The 22,206-nt window shown below is 39.2% G+C and overlaps 2 protein-coding genes across 3 annotated transcripts; both read right to left on the bottom strand.

Moving 5' to 3' along the window:
• Positions 792–5,910, bottom strand: LOC104784237. Its single transcript, XM_010509292.1, has 10 exons — positions 5,267–5,910; positions 5,114–5,164; positions 4,958–5,048; positions 4,520–4,904; positions 4,336–4,423; positions 3,802–4,281; positions 3,527–3,621; positions 1,569–2,095; positions 1,242–1,454; positions 792–1,037 (listed from the first exon to the last, which is right to left on the bottom strand). The coding sequence occupies exons 1-10, from the start codon at positions 5,908–5,910 to the stop codon at positions 792–794; spliced, it is 2,820 nt and encodes a 939-aa protein (XP_010507594.1).
• On the bottom strand, positions 16,473–18,479 carry LOC104782162 (protein SODIUM POTASSIUM ROOT DEFECTIVE 2-like). 2 transcript variants are annotated; one of them, XM_010507020.2, is made up of 3 exons: positions 17,714–18,479; positions 17,538–17,613; positions 16,473–16,915 (listed from the first exon to the last, which is right to left on the bottom strand). In XM_010507020.2, the coding sequence occupies exons 1-3, from the start codon at positions 18,272–18,274 to the stop codon at positions 16,755–16,757; spliced, it is 798 nt and encodes a 265-aa protein (XP_010505322.1). In that variant the 5' UTR covers positions 18,275–18,479; the 3' UTR covers positions 16,473–16,754. The 2 variants fall into 2 exon arrangements, with proteins under 2 accessions (XP_010505322.1, XP_010505321.1); XM_010507019.2 differs by having other exon boundaries at positions 16,485–16,915; positions 17,538–17,616; positions 17,714–18,471.

Here is a 22,206-nt window from a genome sequence, read left to right as displayed (position 1 = left end):
CATACTAATTGAGTTGGAAGTGGTTCACCTTCATCTCTTGGCCATGGGAAATGAGATTGAATGGGAGATGGGAGTGAAAGGTCAGCGAGATTGGAGGAAGGTCTCGCCAGAGTTCGTGGAGGCGGAGCAGCGGCGGTTGAAGCGGACGACGGCGGACGGCGAGTTGTCAGGCGAGTTAGGCGAGAAGAGGAAGCCTCGCCATCGTTGGTTCGTGCCTTCTTGTTGGGCGCCATCACCTCAAAATGCGAAATTGAGACTAGATCCACGAAGAGGAGAGAAAATCGATTGGAATAGCACTTGGAAGCACTCAAAACGGATCAAAATCGGAGAAGATATGAAGAGTTGAAGATTTTCATCGAGTTTTTAGGTTTATGAAACGAGGAAGAAGACTCGGGAGTTAAATCGCGATTCCCTCGGTTTCAACGGTGTCAATCAATACCCATTAAGTGGTATCGATCGATGCTACTTTTGTCGGACCCGGCCCAGTTGCAATTTGAGGCCCAGTTTTCGCAAACCCAATCCTAAACCCATCAACCTTTCTGCGATCCAATAGTGGTGTCGATCGATACCCAGGTGGTATCGATCGACACTGATGCTGATCAATGGTATCCGAACCTTATAGTTAGTTTTTTTTATTTTTTTATTTTTTTGAAACAAATAAAACTCAAAACCAAAAATCAATATGTTAGTAATCCTAAAAGAAATTTTGAAAAATAAATAATTCCTACCAGTGGGTTGCCTGCCTCCCAGTCAGCGCTCGTTTTAAGTCATTAGCTTGACATGGCAATGGATTAGGCGGAGGGTGCTTTGTTCAAACGCACAATGTGTCCGTCTGGTATCTCGGCTTGATCATCAATATGTTCAAACGCACAATGTGTCCGTTCAAACGCACAATGTGCCCAATAATGTTTCACCCTTTGATCATTAACAGTGAACTTCTCTCCTTTGGACTTCAGCAACACAATGGCTCCATATGGTCTAACTTCTTGGATAGTAAAAGGACCAGACCAACGGGAACGGAGTTTTCCGGGAAACAGCTTCAAACAAGAATTATAGAGGAGTACCTAGTCATTAGGCTCAAAGTGTCTGGAGATGATCTTCTTATCATGATATGCCTTGGTTCTCTCCTTGTACAGCTTGGAATTCTCAAATGCATGAAATCTCAGCTCTTCCAACTCATTCAACTGCACTAACCTTCTCTCTGTAGCTGTCTTGGCATCATAATTCATCAATTTAACTGCCCAGGCTGCCTTGTGTTCTAACTCCACCGGAAGATGACATGCTTTTCCATAAAGCAAATGGAAAGGTGTGGTGCCAAGTGGTGTTTTATAAGCAGTTCTATATGCCCAAAGTGCATCATCAAGCTTCATAGCCCAGTCCTTCCTTGTAACACCAACTGACTTTTCAAGAATCTCCTTAATCTGCCTGTTGGAAACTTCTACTTGCCCACTAGTCTATGGATGATATGGAGTAGCCACTCTATGCTGAACACCATACTTTTTCAGCAGCTTGTCAAAGACTTTATTGATAAAGTTTTTACCTCCATCATTGATAACAATTCGAGGCACCCCAAACCTTGGAAAGATAATGGTCTTAAACAGCTTAAGAACCACTGCAGAATCATTCTTTGGACATGCAACCGCTTCAACCCACTTTGAGACATAATCAACAGCAACGAGGATGTAGTTGTTCTTATAAGAAGATGGAAACGGTCCCATAAAGTCAATACCCCAGCAATCAAATACTTCAACTTTAAGAATGAAGTTTAGTGGCATCTCATTCCTCTTACTGATTTGACCTTCCCTTTGACAAGCATCGCTTTTCGTGACAAATTCATGAGCGTCTTTGAACATTGTTGGCCACCAAAAGCCTGCTTGGAGAACCTTGGACACTGTCTTGAATGTAGCAAAATGTCCTGCATAGTCAGATCCAGGACAATGAAACAAAACGTCAGGTACCTCAGTCTCTGCTAAGCATCTTCTGTAAACTCCATCACTGCAATGCTTATACAAGTAAGGTTCATCCCAATAGTATCTCCTAAGCTCTCTCATGAACCTCTTCTTGTTATAGCCAGTGAAATTATCTGGTTCTACCTCTGCAGCAAGATAATTGGCAATATCAGCATACCAGGGTTGGTTGGAGCTAGCTGATATGTTACGGTTTTGACTCACTTTGACCCCGTTTATTTGATAGTTTTGTAGTTGATTGAGTCATTTTCAGGTTATAATACGAGGCTAGGAAGCTAAAAGCAAGGATTGGAACAGCAGGAGCAATCAGAGCAGAAAGGAGTTGAATTGGAGCAGAAAAGCTGATTTTAGACCCAGGAGCACATGCTCCCGATTTCCGAGCACATGCTCCCAACTCTACGGTTTCATGACGACGTGGCAAGCATCTAGGCGCCGATTCCCTGCCTAATTCCCCTTATTTTAGGAAATCCTTTGTGAGAGAAAGAGGGCTGAGATTGCTTTTTAATAGGAAGATTTGAATTTGGATTCTTTCCTTATTTTTCTCTACTTGTATGCTATTTAACCTAGGGTTTTTAGGGGACAGAATATACACTCTTTCTTTTTGGTTTTTTTGAGGGACGTTTTGTGAGGGAGAGGAAGAGCGGCTACGTTAGAGAAGCGATTCTGAACCCTTGTGATTTTTATATTTTTATGCTATTGAATTTCTCATCTATGTTGGCTATTCAATTCTCTATGTCTGAGTAGTTTTCTTTGCTAGATTAGGGGTTTCAAAAGGGGTTTCATGGGTTAGCAACAGAACACAAATAGGGCTTTATATAATCGATTGTCTTCACTATTGTTAGACTTAATGCTTAGGTTGATTTGATCACCCAATCTATGATTCTAGGTTTATCTATTCATCAAAAGTGTAATAGGTTGCTAGAAAAGACATTAGTGGGCAAATTATCCTAGACCTGCGAAAGTTGATGTGTAGGTGATTTGTGAACTTATCATTCCTGTTCTTTAATGCTTGTCTGCGATTCTGGGCTCAAACGACAGTTTAGGGTTTATGGACCGCCGAGCATGTGCTCCGGATGTCTGAGCACGTGCTCCGCGTTTCCGCACAGAATCGATCAGATAGAGTTATTGATACCACGACAGTGGATCAGTTTATATTTATGTTTGAGTTCTAGACTGGTACTTAATCTATGCCCTGAATAGTTGTTTAGTTGCTATCTCTGAAATTCCCGAGAATTACCCCTGATCTAGTGTTTTGCTTATTGCCTTTTTATACCGTTTTAATCGCGTTACTGTTACCAAACAAACCCAACTTTGAATTGTCTTAGCTTGAAATTGAACCAATAGAACCATAGAGTAAAACTTGGTCTTCGTGGGATTCGACCCCTAAGTACTACTTCTTTGCTGTGCACTTGCATTAGGAAAATAGGGTTTAAAACTCTGTGTATCACTAGCCACAGCAACTAAATCTCCTTCATACCACCAATCTGTCTCGGGAAATCATGGGTGTCGACCGATGCCAGTGTGGTGTCGATTGACACCATCTGTATCCGAGAACAGACTCTTCGTTTCATCAGGCCGAAATCCAGTATCCACAAAGTAGACATGTTCTTCAGGCAAACAGTCTTTTATTGGGACATCATCATCAATTCTAATCCTGGACAAGTGGTCAGCAACACTATTCTCAATTCCCTTCTTATCCCTCACTTCAATGTCAAACTCTTGTAGAAGAAGAATCCATCTCAAAAGTCTAGGCTTAGCATCCTTCTTCTGCATCAAATATTTTAATGCAGCATGATCAGTATGAACAATGAATTTGGATCCAACTAGATAAGACCTGAACTTTTCAAAAGCAAACACAACCGCCAACAACTCTTTCACTGTTGTTGCATAATTTCTTTGTACATCATCAAGTGTTCTGCTGGCATAGTAGATTGCATGAAGCTTCTTGTCTTTTCGCTGTCCCAGCACTGCTCCCACTGCATAGTCACTAGCATCACACATAACCTCAAATAGTAGATCCCAATCTGGTGGCTGAACAATAGGAGCACTCACAAGCTCTTGCTTAATCCTTTCAAAGGCTATCCTACACTCATCAGTGAATTCAAACTTGACATCCTTGCACAACAAAGCAGAAAGTGGTCTAGCTATCTTGCTGAAATCTTTGATGAATCTCCTATAGAATCCTACATGCCCAAGAAAACTCCTTACCGCCTTCACATTTTCTGGCAATTGAAGACCTGTCATCACCTCTATCTTAGCGCGGTCAACCTCTATTCCAGCTTCTAAAACCCTGTGGCCAAGCACTATGCCATCTCTAACCATAAAATGACATTTTTTCCAATTAAGCACCAGATGCTTCTATTCACACCTTGCTAGCACCTTGCATAAATTGTCTAAATAGTTCTTGAAAGAAGATCCATAAACTGAAAAGTCATCCATGAATACCTCCATAAAGTCTTCAATCATATCGGTAAAGATAGACATCATGCATCTCTGAAATGTTGCAGGAGCATTACAGAGACCAAAAGGCATTCTTCGGTAAGCAAAGGTACCATATAGGCAAGTGAAAGTGGTTTTCTCTTGATCATCAGGATGAATTGGAATTTGAAAGAACCCGGAATAACCATCCAAAAAGTAGTAGTATGGATGATTAGCTAACCTCTCCAACATCTGATCAATTAAAGAAAGCGAGAAGTGATCTTTTCGGGTTGCAGCATTCAACTTCCTGTAGTCTATGCACATCCGATGACCAGTGATTGTCCTTGTAGGGATCAGCTCATTCTTGTCATTCTTCACCACTGTTACTCCACCTTTCTTAGGAACAACATGTACCGGACTAACCCAATTGCTGTCAGATATCGGATAGATGATTCCAGCATTCAGCAGCTTCATGATCTCTTTCTTGACAATATCTTGCAAATTCGGATTCAGCCTCCTCTGATGCTCAATAGATGTCTTAGCTCCCTCCTCAAGATGAATCCTACGCATACACAAGTCTGGAGAGATTCCTGCAATATCATCAAGAGAATAGCGCAAGAGGTTTGCGAAACTTGCGCAACTTGCTTAGCAATAAAGTGAGCTCTGCATTGTTCAAGGAAGCACTAACAATAACAGGGTAGGAAGAATTCTCCCCTAGAAATGCATACCTTAAACCAGCAGGAAGTGGCTTGAGATCAAGCTTTGGAGCTTTCTTTATACTCCAATCAGAAAAATTTTCAGCTTGTGAAGAAGTACTAACCAAGTCCTCTTGTGCAACCAGCTTCTTCACTTGTTCATTAGCATCAAGTAGCTTGACATACCCAGCAGCAATGTCATCTAGATGCTCAACCTTTTCAGCAGAAGCAACCAATGCTCTCTCTAGTGGATCCTCAGGATGCAACTCCTGGAATATCTCTTCAGCAAGGTTAGACAATGTGTCCACATAGAATCTCTGTCCATCAATGGTTGGCCTCTTAACCAGCTTATCCATGTCAAAGCGCATTTGTAGATCACCCACATTAAGACCAATCTGACCTTTCTTGACATCAATAATAGCTCCAGCAATGGCTAAAAATGATCTTCCCAGAATGAGAGGGTCCTTAGGTTCTTCTTCATATTTAAGTACTACAAAATCAGTCGGTATCAAGCATTCTCCAATCTTAATTGGAACACCCTCAAGAACACCATCAGGAATACGAATTGACCGATCTGCAAGGATTAGAGTGATCTTGGTAGGCTTGAAGTCTGTCATTCCCAAGCTGAGAGCTACTGATCTTGGCATTAAGTTGACACTAGAACCAAGTTCACACAAAGATCTAGCAAATCGGTCAGTGAAGATGGTACAATCAAGAACAAAACTACCTGGATCAGGAAGTTTTTCTGGGATCTTGTTCTGAATAATAGCACTGACTTGAGCTGATATCATCATGACTCCTTGCTCAGCATTCAAATCCTTGGTTACCATTCTCTTGACATATCTCCTTAGCATTGGAGAAGTCCTAACAGCATCAATCAAAGGTAGCTCAACAATAAGCTTATCCATCATTGCTTTGCATTTAGCATCATCTAGCTCTTGTTTGGACTTCTTTGGACTCTTGGGGAAAGGAACCTTGGGTTTGTAAACTCTTTCAGCAACTGGGGTGGAAGAAGTGGCATTCGGAGTCTCTGTTCGTAACGGGTATCGATCGACACCCATGTGGTGTCAGTCGATACCGTCCTCTGGTGTAGAAATCGTGGCTTCGGGTGGACACAATGTCGATCGATGCTTGTGTGTGTCGGTCGACACTGGCTCAGCCGAGACATTCTCATCTTCATCTATGTCAATCAACTCATGTGTATGATCAATGTGAATCTTCTGGGCTATAGGATGGAGTTGTTTACCGCTTCTCAAAGTCACTGCATTGCATGAATGCTTGGGATTTAATTCAACTCTCCCAGGGAGAAATCCTTCTTGCCTTTTGACAGATCCAGCTGTTTGTGCAACCTGACTTTCCAGCTTCTTGGCATGAATGTTCAATTCTTCAAATTTCCCATTAAGTTCAGTGTAGACATTGTCAAGCTTCCCATTGAAAGTCACTGTCATCTGCTCCTGACCTTGCAAAAGCTGCTCAAACATAGCTTCCATCTTACTACTTTCTGTTGTCTTCGGAGGAGGGGACTGATAGGAGTTGTTACCATAAGTCCTTGTGTATCCACTGCCTTGTTGTTGCCTTTGATAGTCAGGTTTGGACGTGAAACCAGAAGAATTGCCCTGAAGGTTACTGCGCTGGTTGTTTCCACTATAAGGCATGCTGCCTTGTTGATTACCAAACCGCTGGCCTTGATTCCCATAGACATAGTTCACATCTTCTTCCTCATAATTTCCTTGATCAGGTTATGGCTCATATGTCTCAACTTAAGCAGCAAAGTGAACAGATTTCTTGCCGACAAGGAGATTATGCACTGAATCCAGCTTAACATTAACAGAAGCTAACTGGTTTGAATCGAATCCTCCATGTAGTCTCTTCCTTTCAGCATCTGCTCTCTTAGTACTATTGCTAAAAGCCAAGTTTCCAATCAAAGCTTCAGGATCTTCTGGAAATCTTGTCTTGAAATTCCCATGACTTGCAGCATCTAAAGCCAACTGATACTCCCAGTCACACCCTCTGAAGAAGATACTCAGCAATTGAACCCTTGAGAAACCATGGTGTGGACAGTCCCTTTGATAAGCTTTAAATCTCACCCAAGCGGCCTTGAAAGCTTCATCAGGTGTTTGCTTGAAAGAGGACAGCTTGACTCTCAGTTCATCTGACATTGCATCATCATAGAAATAGTTGAGGAAGGCCATGAAAAACCCCGACCCGGACGTCCCAGTGTCCGCAGTCACGGCTTCCATTCGGTCCCATTCCCGGCCGAATATCCTTTGATTTGGTTACTTAGCTTTGGCTCGCGGCCATGCTTTATAACCCCTTTACGCAGCGGAATATAACTTTAACCTTGACTCATCCATTTGTGCTAAGCCATACAACCAACCAACCTCACAGGCTTGCACTTATTAGGGATGGGGACATATAGTACCTTTGGTTCACAGTGAACGGTTGCTCTACCGACTTCCCGAACCACTCGTGTTCCCGAATCTTGGCATCGGACGTGCCATTAGTTGACCCATCGGTCATACCATTGTACGCCATCAACTTGTCGATCTTGGTATCAGCGCCTGCTCCGATCGAACGATCCGACCCCATAATCGAATCGCCGATCGACCTCCGACCAGGCCGATACTTCCGACAGACTCGTCGACCACCCGACCGATCAATCCAACCTACGACTCGTATCGTCGATCCTTTGATCACCCGATCCGACTAGCGATTGAATCACCGGTCAACCCTCGATCGATCCATCCATTGACGCAGATCGTCAATAACCTTTCGATCGGTCCAACTCTATGATCAAACCGTCGATCATCCTGCGATCGGTTCGTCTCCCCGGACGAACCGCCGCCTATCCTACGATCGGATCGGCCCGCTTGCCGAACCGTCGCTCGTCTCATCGTACCTTTTATAGAGAGGTAGCATGCACATCAGTTCGGACGAGTAAACTCGCCGAGCCGCACCCCTCCCCCCCCTTTTCTACTTAGGCTTAGATGGACGATGGAAGGATGATGGTGTGTTGGAATGAAGGCCTTGCCCTCTATTTATAGTGCCCTGGCCGAAGTCTAGGATCCAAAAGGCACTTGTCCATCAAGACCATTCATTTGTGCACGTTCGGACATGCTTGTCCGTCCGTGCCTGTCCAGCCATGCCCGTTCGGTCATGCTTGTTTGGTCATGCCGTCCCATGACCGTCCACGAGCTCCCCAGCTGGCCCGGAGACTGTCCACCGCCGTCCAGCTGGCCGAGCTTAGTCGAGCTGACGCTAGCTGGACGCTAGCTGGACGAGCTCATACTAGCTGNCGTTTAAGCATTTAAGCTAACCTCCCACGAATTTATGCAATAATAAATCGAATGAACTTCACTNATAGCTGTCCGCAACTGGCCTATAGCTGTCCATAGCTGGCCGATAGCTGTCCGCAGCTGAACTACTTGTTCATCGAGCTAGTTCAGCTCATTCAGCTCGTATTCCAGCTATTTGAGCTAGTAANAATTTTAAGTGTCCATCTTACTTAAAATGCATCCAAATTCATTCGCATGCTGATTCATGCNCTTAGCTACTTAAGCTCATATAGCTATCGATTTCCTTAAAACAAACTGCCCCCCTTTAGGATCGCGGGACGCGGGCGTTACAGGCCACCTTGACATCATGCCAATTTGTCAATGATTCGGCTGGCAACTGTTTCAACCACTGAAGTTGCCCTAATGTTTGCTCCAGCTCTAGACTTACTTAGGCTTCATGCAAAACAAAATATTATCATGAGTAATCTAAGATTACTCAGTGTGCCTGGGTACCCCTTTCTCCTAAACAGGACTCTACTTTCCCCAGCCCGACTACCCCGGCAAGCAAAGAAAACAAGCAACTAAAGCAAACTAGCAAGTAATCAAAGCAAGTAATTACAGCAAGTAATCAAAGCAACGCAACAGAAACAATAGCGGAAGCAAATTAAACCACACACAAGCGAGAGAGGTTAGATCACTACGACTCGACTCGAACGATCTAGACTCGCTACTCACAGAGAAAGACGACTAAAGAAACTTTAGACTCTTAACTCCACACAACTCGCAAGGACGACTAGAATAAACAAGAAACACTTGAAATACCCTAGACTCCTTAACTTTTCCACCACACAAAGACATCTAGAATACTACAAGGATCGCTTGAAATACTCTAGACTCTTTTCACCTAAGGGCCCTCGATAATCTGTTCCGTTCCATACCATCCCCCATGTCGAGACCACAAAGGTCACCAGCAATGAGCCCGCAATTATGCTACATCGTCATGTAGCGGTCACGCTAGTAGCTAGCTAGCCGTGACAGTGTCCCGCGTGAGTGGTCGTCGGGAACTCACGCGTGACAACCGCATTTGGAACAGAGATCGACTCTACTATTCTAGCTAAGACTCGAGAAACAGATTCAAGAGACTAAGCTAAAATAAAACACACAATAATTCAAGCAATGATAGATCAAGCAAACAAGCATGAACTCAAGCAAGAATTACGGCAAGCAATAATCAACAAGGAGCAAGAAACACAAATCAAGCAACTTAAGATTATTCTACATGCAAGCAACCAAATTAAGCAACTTAAGCAAAATTGATGCAACAAGTCCTAATACGCATGCAACCGTTTGATTTAACCGCTTTAAATCCTTAAGTCCAAAATTACGCATGCAAGGCCATTTTGATTTAACCTCTTAAATCCTCTTAGTCCAATGAAGCATGCAAGTTCATTTGAGTTAACCAATTAAATCCTTTAAAATTCGTTTAAGCATTTAAGCTAACCTCCCACGAATTTATGCAATAATAAATCAAATGAACTTCACCAATTTAATCATGCATGCAATCCTCTTAACCAAATTTTAAGTGACCATCTTACTTAAAATGCATCCAAATTCATTCGCATGGTGATTCATGTTAGATGTGCATTTAAACATTTCACTAGTATGAATCCTACCATATTACGCATGCATCCAATTTAAACCGATTCTATTATGAATCTAGTCTACATGCAACATGCAAATGGTGACCACAAGGATCTAAAGATCCATGCAGCACCGCACACAAAACCACAGAACTCACCCTTTACCGTCGATGATTACCGGACTTCACCGCACCACTCGATTAGACAAACTCCCCCCTCTTCNTTTAACCGCTTTAAATCCTTAAGTCCAAAATTACGCATGCAAGGCCATTCTGATTTAACCTCTTAAATCCTCTTAGTCCAATGAAGCATGCAAGTTCATTTGAGTTAACCAATTAAATCTTTTAAAATTCGTTTAAGCATTTAAGCTAACCTCCCACGAATTTATGCAATAATAAATCGAATGAACTTCACTAATTTAATCATGCATGCAGTCCTCTTAACCAAATTTTAAGTGTCCATCTTACTTAAAATGCATCCAAATTCATTCGCATGCTGATTCATGCTAGATGTGCATTTAAACATTTCACTAGTATGAATCCTACCATATTACGCATGCATCCAATTTAAACCGATTCTACCATGAATCTAGTCTACATGCAACACGCAAATGGTGACCGCAAGGATCTAAAGATCCATGCAGCACCGCACACAAAACCAAAGAACTCACCCTTTACCGTCGATGATTACCGGACTTCACCGCACCACTCGATTAGACAAACTCCCCCCTCTTCGCGTCCAACAGCTTCTCGCTCTCGTCTTTACTCAACCGTAAACCGCGTCTCACTCTCGATCCGCAACCGCCGACTCGCTCTTGGTTTTCTTCGATCACAAGCCCGTCTCGCTTCTTGGTTTTCTCCAGATCGCAAACCGCTTCTCTTCTCGATTCCTTCGATCGCTTCTACACAACACCGTCTTCTATCGGCTCCCTCTCGATCTTTTCTTAACGCAAGCGTCGATGATCTCTCTTTCTCTCTCGATCTCTCTCTTGATCTCTCTCTCGACTTTGAGAGAAAACAAGACTTTAGTGTTTGAGAAATTTCGGAGCAAAGGGAGAAAAATGAGCAAATGAAGTCGCGAGCCTCTATTAATAGGCGCGACCCCTCCTTCTTCTTCATTAGTGCGGTTTGACAAGTTGCTTCCTTCTTGGCTGCATGTGGCGCATGTATCTCACCGCCCAATCAGCTTGCGACACTCCAATTAAAACACCAAAATTCTCTCTACATGAATGCATGCAATGCGATTGGACAGTTTCGCAAAGGCACATGTTTCCTCCTTTCTCCGATAAAACTCGTCCCTTCGTCTGGCGCCCTCGACAGTCCTCGACATATCTTGTCTCGCCCGGACGCTCTCCTCTCAACAATCCTCGGACAGTATCGGTTCTCTCGATATTTCTTGGACAGTCTTTTCGGTCTCTTGGTTACTATCGGCTTAGTACGTCTCGGTCGACTCGGGCAGTACGTCTCGGAGAACACGGCCAGTACGTCCTGGTCAACATGGCCAGTATGTCTCGGTCGACTTGGCCATCTCTCGGTCCGCCCTTACTTTCTCAAATTCCCTTCGGCGCTCGTCTGGTACGTCCAGTACAGTACATGGTACATGGTACCATCGGCCATCTTTCGATCTGTCCAGAATTTCTCGGACATTCCTTCCGTGCTTTTTCTACCTTCCTTCCTTACCTTCCGTTTACGTCCTCTCCAGTCCTTTGGCCAGAGATTTTTATTTTGAATTTTACTCCTTGGTGAGGGTCATTACACAATCACTCCATTAGCCTTGATACTGGTCACAAGATCCTCAAAGTGCTCAATGTGGTCCAAAAGCTTCTCATTGGGCAGGTTAAAGAAAGTTTTCTGCCCAAAAAGTTGAAAATAAGTCGGTTTCAACTCAAAATCATTCCTCTGGAATGGAGGAGGAACAATAGCAAACTGGTTCTCATACACAAGATCAGCCCGGTTGTAGTCAGCAATGGTCTTGATCAAGTCTCGGTTGTTGTCCTGTCTTCGAACCCGGTTTTAGGCGTGGTTTGCATCTCCACGTCCGTCTGCAGGAAGGGGGTGTCGATCGATACCCTGTTGGTGTCGATCGACACCAAGATTATCATCCGCAGCAACTTGCTGATTGATGACAGCTTGCTCGTCGACAACAGGTTCAGCAATCACATTGCCCTCTGCATGAAGCTTTTGGCCCTGCTCATTGCGCAAGTGGCCTTCTAGATCCCTCAAAACACCAGCCTCATCACACATCAAAATGATTGTATTAACCATCTTCAATGATTTGGCTGCTTTTCGGTTTTCACGCTCAAGTTTTCCCAACTCTTGGTTTGAAAGCTTCACAGTAGGAATAGTCTTGTTGCTCCTTGTGTGAGGTCTAGGAGGCATACACCTGAAACACCAAAGAGAAGAAAAACAAAAACGTGTAAGTAGAAAAGAAAAACAAAAATTTAGACGAAATTAAAAACTCAAATCTAAAGGTAGATCAAAGAGTCCTCGGCAACGGCGCCAAAATTTGATATGCTCAAATTAATCCCTAGAGCTACTCTCTCAAATTTAGAGGTCACTGCAGTACTTAGGGGTCGAATTCCACAAGGACTCTAGACTACTCAATAAATTATAGAGTTTTGTAATTAAGCTAAACAAATTAATTTGAATTAAAATAGCAATGCAAAAATATTAAATTAAACTGTTGTGAAATCAGAAAATCAAAAGGTTAAGCCTAGGGAATTTCTCAGGAAATTATGAAATATTAAATCAGATAAATTAATTAAGGTTCAAGCAATTAAAAATCAGATCTAGAACTCTAAACAATTTTGTAAAACAATTCAGTTCTCACTGCAATTATTATCTAAATTTGAAACTAGAAAATCCAAATCTCTTTATAAAATTTTTAGTTAAAAATCAGCTTTAAGAACAGGTTTAGATATGTTCACAAAATTATTAATTCAAATCTCTTTGTAATAAATATTTTGCTCATCAATGGTTTAATCAGGAAAACAATCATATTCTCATATTTAATTTATTTCTCTATGATAACAATTCTAGGTGATCAATCAAGAATTATTGTGAAGAACAAACAAAGATGAAGATCATAAAAGATTAAAAACCCTAAAAATTACAGATCTAATAAATCATAAAAACCCTATGAAAAACCCTAAACCTAACAAGCAAACTACTCAGACATATTCAATGAAGAACAGAACATATTTCTGAATAATAAGCAATAGATTATTGAATAGTAAAAAGGGAGTTTAGAAATCTTCTCTCTACAAAGAATTCAGATTCTTCTCTCCCAAAAGCTCTCAATAATCTCTCTCTCAAAAATTGCTAGAAAATAACTTCGAGGTTTCTAAAACCCAAAAATAAAATATATACATCTTAAAACACGTCCAGGGGCTTATGATGCAATTGTGGAAAACTTCGGGCAAAATTGTAAAACTTCCAATTCTTGTTCTCTCATCGGATAAACAAGGATGTCGATCGATGTCGAGGTGCTGTCGATCGACACCTTCACTCTGTTTCGACTCCAAGTTTATTTCCTCCGGGTTAAATGCTCTAAAATGTCCAAATTGCTCCACTTTGCTTCATCCGTGCCAAAATCCTAGAAAACCTGTAATGACACAAAAACAACCTAGAAAACAAATCAAAAGACTCAAAAAGCATACTTATATCATGATTAAAAACCGTAAAAACGATGATATATTATCTACTTCTGAAGAATTTAGACCCTCAGCGAGGATTTTCTTAAATATGATATTAAGATGTATCAAATGATGATTTTTAATCTCGACAATGATACGAATTACGAAAACAGAACTTTAGAAGTTAGAACACACCATGAGTCCATGACCATGACCGTAGTATAGTATATGCGAAATAAAATATATAAATTTAAGTAACAAAAGTTGATAATACCTTTCCCACCATCTCACAATTTCATAATGCGTTGACCACGTATATCTCATCAAAGATTTTGATTTTACACCAAAAATAAATCATATTTTTAATTATAATATATATATATATATATATATATATTTATATTTAGGCGAGACATGCAGGTTGAAACAGAAGGTCCGATCCGATGGCTAATCTAATCTTTAAATTTTCATTGGTCACACGTGTGGGAGTTACACGTGTGGGAGTCACACGTGCGATTTTAGTTTGTTTTTACAGTTACGGACGGGTTTAAAAAGAGCCAAAGCTTCGTCTTCTTCACTGTTGAATCGATTCCTTGATCCTTACGCATATTGAAACAGAGAAAGAAGCTCAAGATTGTTCGTTTCTGCGTTTTCAAGGGTTTAAAGACCCAAACGTTTCGTCTTCTTCTTTCTATAATCGATTCTTCATACATTAAAACAGAGAAAGAAGTTGAGAGAGAGGTATTAAGAAGAGAACTCAAAACCGTTTCTGCATTTGTTTTCTCTTGTTCAAGACCCAAAGCTTCTGCGTCTTCTTCCTTCTTTAATCGATTCCTTACGCATATTGAAACAGAGAAAGAAGAAACTGAGAGGTACGTAAAGAGATATTAAGAAGAGAACTCAAACCGTTTCTGCATTTGTTTTCTCTGATTCAAGACCCAAAGCTTCTGCGTCTTCTTCCTTCTTTAATCGATTCCTTACGCATAATGAAACAGAGAAAGAAGAAGCTGAGAGGTGCGTAAAGAGATATTAAAGAGGAGAACTCAAACCGTTTCTGCATTTGTTTTCTCTGATTCAAGACCCAAAGCTTCTGCGTCTTCTTCCTTCTTTGATCGATTCCTTACGCATATTGAAACAGAGAAAGAAGAAACTGAGAGGTACGTGAAGAGAAAAGAGGAGACTCAAGATAGATCGTTTCTGGGTTCCTTTTGTTGTTTTCATTGTTAAAGGGTTTTATAATTATAGACCCAAAGCTTCATCTTAGTTTCTTTTTTGATTGATAAATTCTTTATGCATTGAAACAGAGAGATGAACTGAGAGAAGTTAGAGAGAAAACGAGATATAGTTTCTGCATTTTGTGGATAGTTTCTAATCAGTTCGGATAAAGTGAAGGCAAGTTTAATCAATTCGTTTTCTCTAAATTCAAATTGTTTCTTTACTCGAGATCTTGGGCTGGATTTGGTTTTGATTCATTCAATCCTCTATTTCTCAGGCTGTGGAAGTGTTTGATTAAACAGAGTATCCATATTCAAGCGAATTAATCTCACAAGGGTTTAATATGGATACTACACACGAGCAAGAGCTTGAGACACAGTCAGAGCCTGAGCCCTATGCTACTATTTCGAAGCTTGTGTCACGGATAAGAATTAGTAGAGACAAAGCAACAACTCTACTTCTTTCTTATGGCTGGTATATATTCCCCCACTATTCTTGTTATACTAAATTTCTTCTTAATCACTGATTATAAATTATATTTTGCCTAGGAATGAACAAAAGTTTGATTCAAACTTCTTGCTTTCTGATGAGTATGAAAGAGTCTCAAAGGACATTGTTAACAACCCTAAACATGACTTTGCTGTGGTATGTGTTATACAGTTTTGGTATTTGTATTTACTTGTTGAGAACCCATAGTTAAACTAGGTTATTATTTTCAGGCTAGTTGTCCTAGGTGCTGGAATAAAGAAGTGTGTCAAAACATAGGATGTGGACACTACTTATGCAATAGATGCATCTTAGGTATCCCACAAAATTAAAAGTGTTTTTTAAATGATTGTTTTGTGACTCTCTTTAGATGATATTAATTTTGTTTTTTTATTTTTTTCAAGTATACATCAATTCTGAAGTAACTCATGGTGAAGTCAGATTAAGTTGTCCTGTGCCTACCTGTTCGAAGTATATAAGAAATGATTTTATAAAAAGCAGGCTCTCTCAAGATGAACTAATTGCATATGATAATGCAATAAAACAATCTTATGAACGTCGTCAAACCACTGTGAGTAATGCTTTTTGTCATTTATTGCTTTTTTATTTTATACTAATGTGATTAATGATGAATTATTAATTGTCCATTTTGTAGGAGGTTAAGAAGGGTGTTTAAGAGAAGCTGTTTCGTTAGTTGTGAAAAAAAAAACATAGGCCGATAAGAACTTGTTACTTTTCTATTGGTGTGTAATGTTTCTGGAGCTCATTAGACTCATTTTTTTTTTCCACATAATAGTGAACTACTGAGAGAGTTATAGGTTCAAAATTGTAAAGCTCAGGTGTGTTTGAAGAGGAGCTTTTTTAAGCTCTTGATTTGTACGTTTTTCTATTTTTTGGAGGTAAAAAATCTCTTGATTTGTACATGTTTGCTCTGATTAATAAAATCTTACCCGAGGCATAAGATAGACAGGAAAAATCCATGGATACAGAGGTTATTTTTCAAGTTAATATAAGATACGTAAAACCAAGTGGAGGTACAAAGGCAGTAGCCGAACTTGAAAAGATGATATTGATGAAGTGATAGGTAAGGAAGGAGATTGAAGAAATAGAGAAATTTTGACAGATGAACTCATAGCACTATATCAGATTTAATATTAAACCAAAAGTCTGTTTGCTTTAGAAAGTTACATACTATTCTACAAGTTATATTAAGTCTAAAGCATTTGTGGAAAATGCAAACATGCATGTAACAATGACAAGTTTAAGAATCTTAGGACGAGGTGATTGGATCGGATAAAGTATCAAAATGAAACCTACCAAGGGGGCTCTTATGGCAGTAAGGTTTTGAAACTTTACCATTTATTTTACAAACATGCTCAGTAGAAGTAAATTGTCGCATTTAAAAAAAAAAGAGTAAAAGTAAATTAGGGATTTTGAATGTTCACGTTTGGCTTTGGGATTGTAGGAGTTGTCCAAAATTGGGCATTTTTAACCTTTGAGATGCTATCCAATATTTCCAAGGGAGTGATATCTCCGGTCACAGTCACTTTCTTTGCAGCAAAATCAATGTTGAAGGATGTTACACCTACAAAGATATCAAATTCATTAGTTATAAAACCATCTTTATACCAAAACCGATTTTTAAATTAATAGACCAGACCAGCTCTGGTATGGACAATATAACCAAATCAAAGTGAGCCAAAAAGGTAAATTGGAATCAAATCCAGTTCTATGGTTTTCATACTCCAAAATTCCAAATCCGAGCCAATAATATATTTTGTACATTGCTCATAAATTTTCTAAACCGGAACTTTTTGAAACTTAACCGATCCTTAAGCCAAAAGAGGGATATAAGAATGGCATGTAATCAGGGGCGGAACCAGTAAGGTGGCAGTGGGGTCAGCTGACTCCATTAAAAAAAAATTTAGTATATTTTTACTTATAAATAACAAAATGATCTTCACAAATTTTGTATTTTGACCCTATTAAATTTAAAACTTTCATTTTAACTCCAACAAATTTTACACTTTGACCCTATTAAAATAAAATTTATATTTTGATCTTTCAAAAAATTTGCATTTTTACCCTAAAAAAATAAAATTTTATTTTGCCGTTATAAATTTCACATTTTTATTTTACTAGAAAAACAAAATTTTCTTCTAAGCCCGCTCAACTTTTGGTCTGGCTCGGCCATTGCATGTAATCACCTTGCATTCTGGCCAAGTGTTTCCTTACTTTGCCTTCGCAGCCTCTGCAGTGGAGAGACACTTTGAGAACAACGACCTGCTGCTTCACAATATTGCAACTCTAATCATCATCACACTCTTACCACAATATATTTACATTTATCCCACTCATAATGCTTAACAACAAAACAACTTACCTGGTCTGAACCACCAGTATCACAAGTAGTCTTCTTCTCCTCCGTTAAAGTTTTGTCTTCGCCAGCAGGAGCTACTACAGCTTCAACCTTCTTAACCGGATCCTGACCCGCAGACCCCCCGGAAATAGAATCCGGGTCGGATCCCAAAAGAAACCTCGTAGAACCCACAGGGGTGTTTATAAAGTCACATGCGGGTCTCGCAACACAGCTGAAACTCTTCCTCGCTAGGCTGATATCACTAGTGATGAGCTTCAACAACGCAGCTGCTCCGCCTCCACCGCCACCGCCGGTGCTTCTCCGTCCAGTGAAGCTCCTCCTGCCTTTATAGATCTCTAGCTTTTTGTTACTGATCTCTCCGTTTTCGGCGCCGGAAGGAGGCAGTTTGATGAAGTCGTCGGCGAATGATCTCCGGGGATCTTTAATGATAGGATTGTGGCGGTCTATAGCTCGGCCGCTGGTTCGTTCATCGTCGGAGGTGGTGGTTTGTTTGTGATCAACGTGGTCCATGCTTGAACATATGGCTGTCGATGCTTGCGAAGCACAGAACATACGTCCCTTCATTATATGGAGAAAGAGAGCTCAAGAAGTGACAGTATGTGAACAAATCTTGATGAGAGTGGTAATATGTATATGATTGAAGATGTTAGTACTCGTATATAGAGAGAGAGAAGTGGATTGGAATAGAGACAAAGAAAAGTTAAGAGAGTGTAACGCTCATATGATAAAAGAGTTCTTTGTCCATATATGTAATAAGTTTGTTGAGCTGGCGTTTGTAATTTACTCTTACATTTTGTCTTTTTAAAATATCTATGCAATTATTTTTAACAAAATTACATTCATCGATCTCTTATGTAAACAAAAAAAAAAATCGCTCACCAAAAAAAATTAATGCTGTTGTGCTATATTTCTTAAATTAATTAGTTTATAAGTTCGTCGATTTCTGCGACTCTCAATATACTTATAAGCAAAAGTTTACTAAAACTATATATTTCTCTTTTCGTATGGTAATTTTACATTACCTTTTTATTTTGGAATTTTATGTATAAAGTCTAAGATCATGTGCAATGGGGGTTTCTCACCCAAATTCTGGATAATATTAAAAACAAAAATAATGAAAAAGTTGAGAGATGAGAGATAAGAGATTTTTATATGAGAAACCATGAGAAACTTAGTGAGAGACATATGTCATATATGGCATCATTTTATTGGTTTTAATTTATTTTTTATTTTTTTAAATTTAAAACAAAAATGTGTTTATATGAAATAGATTAAAATAATATATCTCAGAAATTTTTACTTGTTTTACCAATACACATGCTCTAAGAGACAAAACATGGTTACAAACTTACAAATATGAAAAGAAACAATAAGACTATTTACCTTTGCTATACATATAATTGAGTTTTTGGACGGATACCAATCACGGATCACACTAGCTATACCCTTTCAAATCTTTAACCATATATCATTGGGTCCCTTGATATCACAAGTACAAATATGTTTTAGAACATAGTTGTACAATATAACCAAAGCATTCATTCTCTCAAAGCTAAAGTGTTCCTAGCTAGTATTATTTTGTAGTTGTATCATTCTTTAACATTTATTACGATGTTATAAACATGCAAGTGCATCTTCAACTTCATAATTATTTTATACTTAATATGCTACATATATAGTACTCGAAGGTTAGCTATCTAGTTTCATTTCATGTGATGATGATATGATCTTTACTCCGAACGTGGGAATAGTAAATTATTTTTCACGTGGGAGTTTAGAATGTGTACCTTTTGTTTTTCCCCTACAAAAAAATGAAAACCAAAATCAATATCATTAAGGAAAAAACCTTATACGTATAAAAATACTGAAAAAATACGTACTCTCCTAAAGTTTTTTTTAATTAGTTGTAAATAAATTGCATGCTCACTGGCTCACTGTCACTGGATGAAGATGTTGGGCGTGGACCGTGTTTTCTAATTTACAAATCTTACTTCACTTATCTTCTTTACTAATCTTTTAGTTTTTTTAATTCCAAATGAAACACTGTTAACTGTGTCAGAGAGGGTAACGGTCGAAAAAAAAACAGATATATAATGCTGAGAAAAGAGTATTAATGGAGCTTTCCTTATAAATGGACAACGTGATGCTTAAATGTTAGAGCCGGTCAGAGATATTTTGACGATTACCATAATTTATCTATCTTCTTCCTCAACTTTTCACTGATTAAGTAATTTGGATTGTTTATTGAGATCTGACGCAATTGACACGAGGAATATTCTGTGTTGGAGGTACAAATCAAGTGAGGGTGTATCCAGGCTTTTAACCTTTAATTTCTCACTATACTCAAGTATAACTCAGTTCAAACCTCCTACGTGAACGTGATATTAAAAATACTCACTGTCGCGCATACCGTGTAGACAGTGCATATTTATATAGTAGCTTTTTTTTGGGTCAACATATAGTAGATTACTTTGAAAGAATTACATTGTAGTAACAATTTTCTATCAAATATTTTATATTTTTAAAATCAACAAAACAGTCTAATTAAAATCTAAACTTTTTTTTTGTTAATTCACGCGTAATCCTAAGCCCACATAGCCCAGACTAATCCCCTAGGGAAAAGGCAACCCATAGGTAGCTCCCTTCCAGGTATTTAAATGGGTCAAAAGCAAAGACTTATACCCATGTGGGTGTCTGAGAATTCGTGAGAAAGTTCCTTCCAGCATGGTTCAAACTTGGATTATGTTTGTAACCAGAGCCCATCCTTACCATTAGGCCACGAAGACCCGGACATTAAAATCTAAACTTAAGTTCAATACCTCAAACATTAAAAGCTAAAAGTCTAAACCTGAACCTTAAACAAACATTAACTCTAAAATACTCAAACCTAAAGAGTAAAGAGTATGTTTTATTTCATTAATTTGATTTTTTCTTAACTATCCCTAATATATTTCTAGTTTTATCTTAAATTGAGTCATATATTGATACTAAACTATCATTGTTAAATTAAATCCCCTGATGTGTAAAAAGAAAATATATATCCCCTTAAGGCTTTGCTGAGTATGGTGGGCTTTATTAATTGTTAGATACGAGGGTTATTCACCATTTGAGTTAAGCACTAATTAAGGCCCATTGGGCGATTGTGGCTTCAGGTTCTAATGTTTCAGCCGAAGAGAGCCGCGAAGAAAAAAGAGACTTGCCGCTCGCAATTGGTGTTAGGTGTAGCAGAGCCGATCGCTAATATTGGTTGCGTCGTGGTTTCGAAATTTGTTGTTTTTTTATTTTATGAAATCATGCGTCCTTGCATTTCTGCATTGAGCAGCTCGATCGTTTACGCCTTTCATTAGAGAGCTATACGTTGATTAATTAAAGTTCCGATAATACTGTATATTGACTTGAGAGCCAAATTTGATATCGTACGTTTATGCATGCATGCTGCTTCAACCTATGATCAGAGTTTGAAAGTTAAGTGTATTATAATGATAATCTCGAGGCAAATCTGGTCAATTTTGCATAATAATTTGAAATTTTTGTTAATGTAGTAAGTTAGTTAGATACTAACTGTACTGTCTCACCTATTTGCAAACAGCTCACAAAGAAGCAGGTTTGCTTTACTTGTGATTGTAACGTACAGACTTGTTTGGTAAACATTTCAATCACACTACTATCTATATTCATGCACGTTGTTGGTTCTCTTCTTTTGGATGCCTTATTGATTCAAGATAATATTTTCGGCAAACTGATGTGACGTTAGACATATCGTGTTACTTTTAATCTAGCTATGTCGTCTCTATGTCCTTCCCAAAACATACAAAAGTAAGCTGATCATTTGGATGATGTTTACCAAATTTTTCTCCGAAATGGCACCAGTTCTGTAGACATTGGTTTCTGCTTTTGTCCCCATCACATCCCTTCTTGAGGAATGTTTCAACATGCATTATTAAAGACCAAATTATGATAGAATTAGAAAGAGGTGTCGTTTCTTACGCTAAATTACGTTATTATAAGTAAGTTAAACAAAGTAGCCCCCACTACATATGTTCATTGCAACTGTATAAATTTGATCTTGTCCAACTCTTTTCTACAGGAATTTGACTAACTAAGAGACGTCAACATTAGAATTCTTATCTAATGGGCATATTCAGTGTTTACAATCCAGCTTGGAGGATAACAAAGAAATGGACATCTTATTATTGTAATCCATATTCAATGTTTTTTCTTTGGTTAGGTGTGTTGGGTCGGGACTCTAGACAAAAGCTACAGTAACAGACGGAGCAATCCATTAGAGTGGAAAAAGCTTGCCGGATTAGGGAAGAAGACAAGCTATCCACAGACAAGTTGGTGGTCCGAAAAGTACTCATACCTTGCTTCTCATTACGAAATGCCCTCTCTCTTTTTGTCACTGTCTCTCTGTCTTCGCCTATTTGCTTCCAGTATTTTTTACGAGGTCCCGTTAACTTGTGGTCTCATTGCACATCACATATTAATATCTCACA

The sequence above is a fragment of the Camelina sativa genome, chromosome 4, assembly GCF_000633955.1.
Source record: "Camelina sativa cultivar DH55 chromosome 4, Cs, whole genome shotgun sequence".
In the NCBI taxonomy this organism is placed as follows: domain Eukaryota; kingdom Viridiplantae; phylum Streptophyta; class Magnoliopsida; order Brassicales; family Brassicaceae; genus Camelina; species Camelina sativa.
The sequence above is the reverse complement of the archived record's forward strand: the minus strand, read 5'-3'. Positions and strand labels throughout refer to the sequence as shown.

Excerpts from the sequence above, each read along its gene's own strand:
- LOC104784237 (XM_010509292.1), bottom strand. The coding sequence starts at position 5,910 with ATGGTAACCAAGGATTTGAATGCTGAGCAAGGAGTCATGATGATATCA. Across the intron at positions 4,282-4,335 it reads TTATGCAAGGTGCTAGCAAG|AGATGGCATAGTGCTTGGCC; the intron begins GTGTGAATAGAA and ends TTTTATGGTTAG. Across the intron at positions 3,622-3,801 it reads TTTGCTTTTGAAAAGTTCAG|GATTAGAATTGATGATGATG; the intron begins GTCTTATCTAGT and ends CCACTTGTCCAG.
- LOC104782162 (XM_010507019.2), bottom strand. The coding sequence starts at position 18,274 with ATGAAGGGACGTATGTTCTGTGCTTCGCAAGCATCGACAGCCATATGT. Across the intron at positions 17,617-17,713 it reads ATACTGGTGGTTCAGACCAG|CAGGTCGTTGTTCTCAAAGT; the intron begins GTAAGTTGTTTT and ends ATTGTGAAGCAG. Across the intron at positions 16,916-17,537 it reads ACACTTGGCCAGAATGCAAG|GTGTAACATCCTTCAACATT; the intron begins GTGATTACATGC and ends ATATCTTTGTAG.